A 12,183-nucleotide genomic window follows, 5' to 3' on the forward strand; every position below is an offset into this window, starting at 1 on the left:
ATGCTGAACGTACACTGTGTCGTTTTACTGTCTTTAGATAGTTTAAGGAGTCTAAAGAAGGCAGAATTTCAACAGTTAAGCAAGGTGAATCTGGCGCTTCAGCAAGTGCAGTTACAGAAGTCAACATTAACACAGCTGCTGTGATCGTCCGTGAAGATCAACGGATAACAGTAAGACAACTTACTAAAGCCTTCACAGTTCTCCATGATCATCTACATATGACCCAGGCTTGTGCCCGATGGGTGTCAGGGCTATTGACTCCAGAACAGAAGGATGTTCAAATGGGCATGAGGTACTGCGTCTGTTTTCTGATGGTGTTCATACTTCCCTCGAATCAATTATCACCGGTGACGAGTCGTGACTTCATCACTATGACCCAAAAGTCATGTATGGAAATCACCATCAACTAACTTAAAGAGGTCTGAGGTGATTCTGAAGGACATTACAAAGAATGGCTTATGCCATGTTTTTGAGGTCTGGCAGAAACATTGTCGTAAGTGCATTGAAGTGGTGATGACTGCATTGAAACAGAGGAATAAATAGTTGGAGAAAAAAAAAGTCAGTCTTTGTTGAACAGCCCTTGTATGTCTTGGATGGATTAATCTGTATTCTATCAGTTTAGAGAACTTGTAACTTAGTGCAAAATTTTGCCATTTAGTTACTATTTTATCATCATATTTAGTTTTTCATCTTATTTCCTTCCCTCCTCACTTCATATTTCCTTCTCTTCTTTTTGAATCTTTGTTACTCGTTTCCCATACCTTCATATTTGAAAGGCTGAGGAGTAAAACATGGTAAGTGACATTTTGGTCATTCATTATTGAGTTACAAGTTAAAAAGAGCCATCCATCAATTTTCGTGTGTAATTGCCATGTCATACAATTTGCATTGGACTCATTGAAAGCTTCTGAAATTGGTAAACACAACATACGAACAATTTATCTACAGTATAACTTGTAATAACACTTCTGCTTAATAAACTCAATAATAACCAAAATGTCACCTTCCATGTTTTACCTCGGAGCCCTTCATTTAACAAAGGGGACTGTTAAAACTTTTTACAGCATGTTATCAGTATTGGCAAGAATTTATTGTAGTTCTCTTCTAATATAAATTAGATGAAATGATGTACAAAACTTAGAAATGGTCACTGTTACTCTTCAATATTATTTAATACAAGGGTCATTTCGAATGTTGTGGATAATGCATTCACTGTGATTATTGCATCAGTTGGGAGCAGACTTAATTCTGGAACATTGTGTATGCTTTTGATAACCTGTCTCTGTTCCAAAAAACTGAATGCAAGAGTACGAATCAGATTATTATAATTTTCCACGATAATGTGAAGCTTCATGTTGCCTGTACAGTAATACAGACGCTGGAGAACATACATATGAGAACTGCTTCTGCACCAACCATACAGCCCATCAGATTGTGATTTTTACCCAAAACTAAAGAAATCACTCTGGGAACAATTCAGCACTATTCAAAAATAAGGTGCCTGACTGGAAAATAAAACTTGCCCAAAAGTAAAGAAAATTGCAAATACTTAGTAAATGCATGTTCAGGGCTCTTACTGACCTCAAAACCTTGAGAAACATGGAAATGCCAAGAAACTGAAACTATGTATTAAATAAAAGCCACAGAAAATGAAGTGATTTTTTTGCACACGGGAAGATTTGGGAGTGAAAATATATTTCACAATTTTCTTGAACCAATTCCTTCATGAGAGATATTTTACATGAAAATCTTTATATAGTATCTCTTTTGTTAATTTATTTCGAACAACATTGAATAAACTTTATTCTCTTCAATAGCAAGCGCAGTTTAACACTTCAACCTTGATGTTTAGAATGTTAAAGTTTATTTTAAAATTACCTGTTAAACCTAGATACGTCAAAGATTTTTTTCTTTTTGCCAAGATGAGTGAAAGCCCTGATTTTGTAAAGTAAATTCATTTAAAAAGAAAAACAAGAACCTACCATGCAAAACTTTTGAAATAGCTCTCATATTATGGCAACATGACAAGGCTTCAACATTGGATCTGTCACTTTTTTAATGGAACCACGGTAAAAGTTGAAATTATTCCATGGAATTGCTATCATGATTAAATTTTGATAACAGCATCCAAAACTGAATCAACTGGTTATTTAAGGTGTACCATACTTAACCTCAGCTAGAGAGGGTAAGCTATTAATATTTGTCATTTTTATTCTGTGGCTTTGTCTAGTCAGTTTGATGATTCTGGTTCTCTTTCAGGTGTTTTTTGAGAAAGTGTTTGTGACTCGCCCGTGGAAGGCGTTGTTTGTAACAACAGATGATGATATCCACGAGTGGTGGTTCAGATGGAAGCTAGATCGTTACAGGTATGTCACAGTATCATTTTTTCCTGGCAATATTAAAAGATTTTAGGACTATTGTACAACTTTTTTCGTGATGGATACAGTAAACACTGTTTAGGTATTACATACGTAAATTTTTGTCGTAGATTAGGCACACACAGGAGATGTACTACGTAGAAATTTGTTTCCGCGTTGCAGATTGGATAGTTTTTTCTGATTAATTTCGAAGGCTCACTACCTTCATTCACTAAGGTTATGGCGTCTGGAACAGAGATAGTAGAACATCACTTCTTTGTTCCCGGGTGGCGGTAGTTGCATTTTCTCCCATCTGGCGGCTCTGGTGTATTTAGTCTCTCCTGTGCTTTCTGCTTTCCGTTGTTGGTTAACGTTGCCGGGTAATGATTGGGCCTTCTGCTGTATTGTGATACTCCATGTGGTGTGGTTCATGTTCTTTGGGTGGGTGAAGGGAGGTTGAGTGAGGGGACTGAATTTTTTTTTTTGTTTGTTTGCAATTTGGGATTTTTTGAAGAACAAGATGCCAAGTTGGGTGTGCTTTTTTGACACAAATATATTCCATGTGCAAGAGACTTATTTTTATGCCTACCAATTTTGGTAACTCATTGCCACCTGTAAATTCTCTCAGTATTTTTGTATTTATTAATATTTTATCCTTTGTTTCTATTGTTTCAGCATATCATATGGAATGATCTTTGCCTTTGCCTTCCTATTGGCCCAAAGGTACAGTCTGGTGGATGACAACAATCACAGCAATTTATTCTCCCCGGGTATTTCATTGTCTGCCACATTGTTGTCTCTTCTTGGAATAGGAAGCTACACCGCTTTCTCGTTCCTCTGTCGGAACAAACTGGAATGCAATGAAATTCATTCCTATGTTGTTTTTGTGCCTGTAAGTATTTACATAATATACCTTTCAAAAATACTTAAAGCAAAAAGCCAGTTGTGATTATTGAGGATATCAATTATATGATATTTCTTTGATATGCCATGTTAATATTAGTTTAAATATAGTGAAATACAAGGGACATTTAATCAAACTGGGACTTTTGATTTTTCAGAATAACTGAACACATTTGGATATCTAGAAAATACTTTTATTATTTCTCTTGTAGTCTATGGTGGTTACAAGCATAAAAACACAATTTTTGTTGTGATGTTTCAGGAGAACACACACTCCCTTTATCAGATATTTGTTTCTTAAAGACACAGTTATAACAATGGTTAAAAACAAAAAGAATCATTTATACATAGCAAACTTGACTGTGAAACAAGCCGTATTTTGTAATATTAGATGAACATTTTTATCACATTTTTAATTAAAGATTCCAAATATCAACAGGCAATACAGAACCATCATCTCTTTTACAGAGATTCTTGATATCTTCCATTACATTAAATTTTAACATTTTAATTTTTCAGACATCAAGGATCTCTGTAAAAGATATGTTGTTGTTAACAAGATTTTAATTTTGTATTGGTGTGTTACCCTTTCGAACAACCTCTCCCTTTCAATTTAGGTAAAGCATACACCATGTCCCAACATTTTCACACATGTAATTATCATCTTTTGGTATATCTACATTCCTCGAGCTGTAACCTTATCATGTTGCTTCCTCAAGATGATGTACAAGATTTGGGCAAAAACATGATAACAGTTAAGGACAGTAATCTCTTTACCTTTTATCATGTTATTCCTCTAATAGTTTACGGGGGGGGGGGGGGGGGGTGAGGGGTACCTTCCACGTAGGCACCCAAAAGTCAACCTCACTTCCACACAGTACACCCTGGACTGCTTTTTGCAGACGAACGATGCTCTGGCGACTGGCACTATGGCCAGTATAATTTTGTGTGTGTTGTCCTGTTTTTTGTCCTAGTGTGTGCTGACTGTCCGTTTACAGCCTCAGCTTTTAACGGAAGTCAGAATATTTTAAGATTTTAGTTATGCAACGTTAGAGTTGTTATTTGTAAGGATAAGGGGCTGGACCCTGTATAATGTGACGGGTGTAAAATAGCATAAGTGCTGATGCAGCCAAAATTTTAAATTCAAATTCAAATTCAAAAAAATAGTTTACGGTTTCTATAAGCATTTGAACATTTATTGCTGTGAAGATGGATGGACTGACAAAGTAATCCAGTTATGAAAGTGTTTTCTAAGTTTGTGGTTGTTACATGCTTATAACAATTGTATACTACGCCAACTAAATAACTCTGTAGCCTTCTTAAACCAGAAGGTTTATTGCTGCAGCAACACAAGCCTCCATCTGTCCCTATCCTGGGCAAGATCCATCCATCTTTATATCCTTACCGATTTCCTTTAGGTTCATCTCAATGTATGACTGAGAGAAATAATTCTACAATGCAAGCAATATGTACATACTGCGTGGCCACAATGAAGGTTGTCCTACTCGGAGCCCGTTTGAAGCAACGTATTGCGCTGAACCAGGCTGTGGAGACCATGGGGAGACAAATGCTGATGAGAAAAAAATAGTTCAAATTTTCACCACGTGTCAAAATGTGGCGCTATCGAACAACATCCTTGAAAATGCTTTGTCTGACCATTGGTTGCACTGCCTTATTCTTCCAAAAGGTCATTCACATTGACAGGGTGCATATTGTATACTGCTGTACCAATATAAACTCAAATTACTGGTGGTTGTTACTTCAGCGCCATATTTCAACCTGGTGGTAAAAATTTGAACTATATTTTAATCAGAATCCGCTTCCCCATCTGTTCATAGCCTTTATACCAAATCTCACTGCAATCCGTTGGTTTGAACGTGCTCCAGAAGGCAGCTTTGTGGCCACCCAGTATAAGAAAAATTTTAATAAAATATCTGTTATAATCTGTTACCCCAAATCTTTTCTAACCTTCTGAGGAAGCCATATGGTATGGGGAGAGCTGAGGAAAGTAAAGATATACACCAAAAGTGAACAATTCTGTGGGATTCCCATCCGAAACCATTGAACTCCACAGAATATCTCAGGTTGCAGGTTGATAATTATCTGTTCTCTTTCAGATAATCAGTTACATTGTTCTTCGAAACATCTCTGGAATTCTAAGAACTAGGTATTCCAGTTTCTTTGGGTGGTTCGGTCACATATCACTGGAACTCTTCATCAGCCAGTATCACATTTGGCTGGCTGCCGACACGCACGGCGTTCTAGTGTTGGTTCCCAGCTATCCCGTCGTGAACGTAATGGTGACATCCTTTGTGTTTGTGTGCGCGGCTCATGAGATTCATCATTTGACGGGAGTTTTGTTGCCGTATGCTGTTCCGGCAGACTGGAAGTTAGCTCTCCGAAATGTTGTACTTTTCCTGGTAATTTTAGTTCCAATCGGAATACACGATGGGATGTTTTGAAAGTTCTTTTCAAGGTGATAGCTACGGCCAAATATTCCTCACTGCGTAGAGAATACCAAAGATTTTATATAATATGATAATCATGGAACAAGAACATCACTTAGAGTAAATGTAGCATATTTTGTAAAATAATGAATGGAGTATGTGACTGGGATGCAAGACAGCTTGTTCTTTATATGGTTCTATTATAGTAAGTTCTGCTTATATGTAACATATCAGGTTTTTTGCGTTATGCACACACTGAGCTTGTCTCAGAAATTTTGCAGATTAATCAGGTTTTGAACCCATGATCGTGGATGATATGGGTAAAGCAGTTCAACTCTTGTATCAAGTATACTGTGCTTCCTCTCATAACTGAATCACTGTGAATTTAGAATGTGAGGAATTTAGAATTTGCTACTTACAAACCTCTGTATTTTAGAGCTGCAAGTGGTCTAATGGGTAGGGCATCTGATTGCCACACAGGAGACTAAGGTTTGAGCAGCTCTGGGTCTCACCCAGCCTCAAATAAGGCCCAGCCAAAGAATCGACTTAAGAAAACCCAGACTTTCTGCCTCGAGTTCAAGGGGAGAAAAGTAGGGTTGCTACATGTTGCTATGCCTGATTTTTGTCTAGTTGTACACGACACCTCTTCCTGTCAACATGTCCCCTGTGTTCGCATTTCAGGCAGAGGCAGCGAATCGGAGACGTATTCGCTTTCTGCACTGCAGCAATCATTAGGCACCACCACGCATGGCCTTGTTGATTGTGCCACCTGTTTCGAAAATGACTCAAAACAAAAAATTTGGCAACACCTCGCCACAGCAACTGAACAAACCCTATTGGTTCAACGGTTCAGGTGACCCTCCCTGGCTTTCGACAGAATAGACAAAAGTAGAATTTCCAAGTCCATTCTTTGGCCAGAACAACTGTAGGGTGTAAATGCAACTGGATCAGATCACCTCCAAAATGGCCAAGATCGAGAACATGTGGAGCCCTACCCCCACATCCCTTAAAATTTGCCATCATGGCACAGTGCTATATGCACAGGGAACTTTACCTTCTGTAAGAAACAGAGGCAGTAAACTGTGCCCTTCCATTTTTCTTACATAAACAAAAGGAAGAGATATGGTGTCTAGCTTGTCTTCCCTGAGAATGTACTGATTTGATTATAGTCTGTTGAAATTAACGTGTTGAATGAGATATTTGATAAAAATTAAGAATTTTTGTCATGTAAAAGTGAGACTGCTGTTTTTACAGGAACTTAGCAATTGATAATTACAAACTTTTTTATTTCTTTTTTGGAGAAACTCCTAATTTAATTTATTCCTTGCCTTTTTTTTTTACCAATTGGACTTCATGTTTCTTGTGTTTAGGAGACGTGTAATGGGCCTGGTCAAAGCAAACTATTGTAGGTGGCAGCACCTATGTTGTGTCCCCACGCTTTTGATGGGCAATTGTTCACCCATTTAAATACATGGGGAATTTGATGTTGATGTAAATTGCAAGTTTAAGCAATTTCATCTTAACTTCAGAAATCATGTCGGAACATGATAGATAAATAATCAGAAATAATGAGTGCTGTTAAACTAAGAATTTTAATAAAACAATCGTCAACAACAGAAGAAATATCACAATTCAAACTTAAAGTTTGCACAACACTTGTTTACGTCACTTGCAATTATCACAATTTAAGTGTTTTATTCTTGTGAATCTGGTAAAGAGTAATACTTACATAATGATTCCACACAACTGTACTTTTATTTTTATAGTTGTTATTAATAACAGACTCTTTTTTAACGTGATATACTTTTCCTCATGGCTAGTAAATATTGTTATCTATTTTATACAAACACATTTATCGAGAAGAATCGTTATTACAAAAAATATTTTATATTCTGTTTCATGTCTCTCAACCTCTAGGGCTTTCTTATTTACAGGAATTACAATTTTCAAATTGTTATAACCCGTTCAAAAAGGATGAAGATATGGAGGGGGGGGGGATGTCTGCTTAATACAAAGAAAACATATGTTAATATTAAGTTATCGGATAGGTCATAGTGTATAATATTAAATATCATGCGCTTACTCACTTAATACATTTTTTTTCTTTGTAATATGGTGAGTTTCTCAGATTCCAACTCCCGCCGTTGAATTACACATACTCGCAAGTCGCAACAAGAGGAAACATAAAAGCGTGTAAAAATTTAAATTTTTGTATTATAGACCCATGGCAGTTAGGGATGACCAAAATTACTTCGAATTTAGTGCTCTTTGTGCATAAACATACTATATTCAGCCCGTCTGAGCTACCCAGCCGTTGTGCTTTCATATATTAATTCTTAGGTTCAGGAGAATGTAATTTTCGGAAACTTATGACTTGCTACATAATCTCAAAGGTTTGCTAAACACAGTTTTGTTATCGATTTACGTGAGAAATTCGCACCTTTGTTGAAAATAACGTTTGAATAGCCATCCTATTGCTCTCCAACGTAAAGCTTAGGGCAACCTGACGAACGAAATTCTTTAGGGACGCAACAGGGGTGGTGCCTCTAGTGAAAAAGTTTGGCAATGAACAGCCCCATTGATTTAAGGTGACTATGAAAAGTTTAATAATTTTCATGCAGGAAACACACTTCAAAATTTCTGATAAAAATGCTAGGAATTTTGCAGATGGCTGCTTTAAGCTGTCATATTATCAAAAGACCAATACAGGGAGACCAACAGATATGATGCTCAGCAGAAGTAGACAGATTGATTTGTGGGCAGAGGGCTTTCCTGATGGTGGTACGTTAACATTGTTGCCTTGTAATCGAGGAGTCCCAGGTTCGATTCCTGGTAGAGGAACATGGTGGTTTGGATCACACTGTAAACTGTAGGTCTATCTGTGCAGACTTAAAAAACTCTTACTTATGAAATGAAATTATTGCTTAGTGGGCACAATCTACTTACGACTTCTCAGATAGCATAATGGTTAAAGGTGTGTCCTTATACTCAAAGACTCAGCTTATTGATAAAGTACCAATAATTTTACAGGTCCAATATTTCTGTAATAGCCTGTAAATTAGTGCAAAATTCTGCTACTTCATTACTATTTTACGAATATACATGCATAATTTGTATTCCCTGGTCTTGAAAAGTGTCAAAATACATAGTTTCTTTGTTCTAAGACAAAATCTATTGCAGTACCTGGTTGTATACATTAGGAAGGTTAACAAACCATTCTGTTGTTGAGGCAAGGACATTCTTGGTGAGTGGTCCCGGGTTCGATACCCGGTGGAGGGACATAGTGGTTCGGATCCCACTTTAAACTGTAGGTCCAGTCTGGATTAGCCTTACTGTGCATAAAGTGGACAACAAATCAATCAATTATCCTTTGTGAGTGTCCTTCATCAATTTCATCACTCATCCTCATTGTCACGATTAGCCAAAAGTGGCAGAAAAACGAAGTAAAAGAACCCAAATTAATCAAAGTTAAATTTTTGACAGCAGTTACTGGAATAATGAACCTTATCATCTAAATTTACATTACACAACATACATGATTTTCATCTTTTACAAGATACTCTCTGAATGTCTAAAAATAAGCAGACCTTACTGAAATGCAATCATAAGAGTGGTTTACACTATTGCTGCATAATTCCTTTCTTATTTGCATGCTTATGAAATTAAGTCAAGCAACTAACAAAGCTAGTCAATTTGTATGTTTGGGTGGTATGAATGAAATTTGTACACTAAAGGCATTAGTATTTAAGTTAATTAATAATCACATGCAGTGTATCAGGAATATATATAATAGTCGATTGATTGAAAATAGACATTAGTAATTTCTATCATAGTACAAAGTAAATTTGTTATGTTTTTTAGTTATACATGGATGCTGTGTTCAAGAAAATTATGTTCGAAAAGCTTTTTGAGTTGATAGATTTTGCATAAGTTGCTGAACATAGATTACTAGACTAATTTCCAACAGGAAGCTATGAAATGGTTTCCTACACATACACGTATGTTTATAGATCAGAAATTAGATAATAGATAGACAAAAGATATAAGTAACAACTTTTTTTTCATTTCTCATTATCAATACAAGATAAAAATTATTCAGCACTTATGTATAAGCAATATATCTTAATATATCCAATTACATTGTTTTCAGTGACATTCTTCGACTTGCAAGTTTAAAATAACCTACGTAGTATAAACACTACAATAGTCATATCTAACAGTATGGAAGCAAATCTGAGTACAACTTTGCATAATTATAAAATGTCCCAAATAATTTTCACTCTATTGTATGAATGTGTAGTAATATATGCAGTTAAGTTAATTATCACTACAACAATGTGCATTGATCAATAATTGCAATGTTCTTGTATATAAGGATAATTGTGTGTGAGAAGGGTAGCTGTGATCGAAGATATAAAAATTTCTCAGGCAAATTTTGTGCACTTCAAGAAATTTCACTGGGGATGGCATTCCAGGAATCAAATAATGAAAATTGTTTATGGTATGTGTGGTGCAGTTTATTGTTATATCATGCTGAAAATATAGTGAAGCTGTGAAATTATTGTAAATTTGTGATTGCAACTTCAGTATTTGATGTACAATAAAATAAGTTTTTTGTAAGTTTTTCTTTTATATTAAAAATTATATTCAGTTTCTACTAGAAAGACAATACTTGATAGTGTGTATATATACACTAAATAGTGTAAATCTCAAGGCCACTCAGTATAGTTGTAAAGTGTTTTTTAGGTTTAATTGTGTCTGCATAAGAATTAATAAGCAGATACGTAAAATTTAAAAACAACTTCTTGTCCAAAGTTATTCACCTGTTTCGGGAAACTTCTTCAGTCCCAGGAATTAACACTCTCAAAGATGGTTAAAAATATTCAACAGATTCTCTCAGGCTATCGACCAGGTGAGTTCTGAAAAACGTTGAAACCTTTCCAGAAGTCACATGGTATTTTGCCCGAGAGAATCTGTTTGTCATTTGTCACCAGGAAAGCTTCAAGATTTATTGCATGGTTAAGAAATAATTACACATATAGGCAGTGCTTGAAAAATCATCTTCAGAGTAAGGTGCCAGCTCTGAAAATCAGGCACCAGGAAACCACCTACTAGCAATTGTGGATTTTTTTTTTTTTTTCTTTTTTTTTCTTTTTTTTTTTTTTTTTCTTAGTTATGTTCTTGTTTATGTAATGGTGTCATCCCATATTGAACACTGTAATTGGGCATGCGCCTGTTGTGTTTCAATTAAATAAATAAATAAATAAATAAATAAATAAGAAGCTGAGCCAGCCCTGTGGCGGAGTGGTTAGCACATCGCACTACGATGCTACGGGTCCCACTTTCAAATCCTGGACTGGGCTTCGATGTTTCTGAGTGTTTGTTCCAATTTCATCATCATATCATTCATTACCATCTTTGCAAATTAGCCAAAAGTGGCACAAAAAGCGAAGTGAAATAAAGCAAATCAATCCATCTATAAGAAGCTGAGAATCAGCGTATTCAAAACATCGCTAAATCATGTGAGAAAGCGGAAAGTGGGGGTTGGGGACGAAGAGTAAGAATTGTTACTGATTCTATGGAATGTTCACAACGTTGATAAAAAAAATCACTTGCTATCTTACCCTGTATTGCAATTTTAAATTAAAATCTTCAAAGTTTCGTACATTGAAACTCAAAAATGGCAATATTACAGCAAGAGATCACAGTTGCCAAGCTGAAATGGCGACCTGGATTTTTTGAGCCCTACAAACCGTAAATTTCCTTCTACCGTGCGTCCATTTCGATCTGCAGCTGAGAGATCGGGAGAAACGTGGCGGGCAGCACTGACAGAGGTGCCGACATTTGCGGCCTGTAATGCCCGCAATTTTTATGGACATATGCAGACATTTATATAAATATTGCAAAACTAGCACTAACCTGTGTTATAAGAGTTGTTCAAAGTGATGTCCACCTACATTCACACATTCCTGGCATCGTTTGATGAAATTTTGATTCACACGCAAAAGTTCTTCTTCCGTAATTCTTCCTAGTTCTGCCCTTATATTGTCTTTTAGTTCGTCGATGCTATGGGGGTTATTTCGGTAGACTCTATTTTTCAAGGTTCCCCACAAATAATAGTCACATACGGTAAGATCTGGTGAACGTGAAGGCCATAAACCTCTTGAAATTATTCTGTCATCAAACACCTCCCTTATAGCGTCCAAAGAATCAGCGGCGGTATGGGCTGTGGCCGAATCTTGTTGAAAATACCCATATTGTCTCTCATTATCTGATAATAACTGAAAAAATGGCGCGAGTATTTGTGTGCGGTACCTCTCTGAATTTGTGTCTTCAAAAAATATAGGCCCTATTATTCTTTTGGCACTTACAGCACACCACACACCAATTTTTGCATCGTGTAACGGAACTTCGTGTATTATTTGGGGATTTTCAGTGCTCCAGTATCTATTGTTCTGTGAACAAACATGACCACG

At 36.2% G+C, this 12,183-nt stretch overlaps 1 protein-coding gene across 3 annotated transcripts in view; it reads left to right on the forward strand.

Annotated features, from left to right (window-relative positions):
• Positions 1-10,280, forward strand: part of LOC146005035 (N-acetylneuraminate (7)9-O-acetyltransferase) — a 47,055-nt gene extending 36,775 nt beyond the window's left edge. For all 3 annotated transcript variants that reach the window (XM_083144174.1, XM_083144175.1, XM_083144176.1), the window contains 3 exons: positions 2,260-2,366; positions 3,033-3,249; positions 5,378-10,280. In XM_083144174.1, coding sequence (XP_083000300.1) covers positions 2,260-2,366; positions 3,033-3,249; positions 5,378-5,722 — 669 coding nt within the window. In that variant the 3' untranslated portion in view covers positions 5,723-10,280. The remainder of the gene's footprint in view (positions 1-2,259; positions 2,367-3,032; positions 3,250-5,377) is intronic.
• Positions 10,281-12,183: the final 1,903 nt, after the last annotated feature.

Source organism: Lepisma saccharinum, chromosome 22 (assembly GCF_977018435.1).
Source record: "Lepisma saccharinum chromosome 22, izLepSacc3.1, whole genome shotgun sequence".
Classification (NCBI taxonomy): Eukaryota; Metazoa; Arthropoda; class Insecta; order Zygentoma; family Lepismatidae; genus Lepisma; species Lepisma saccharinum.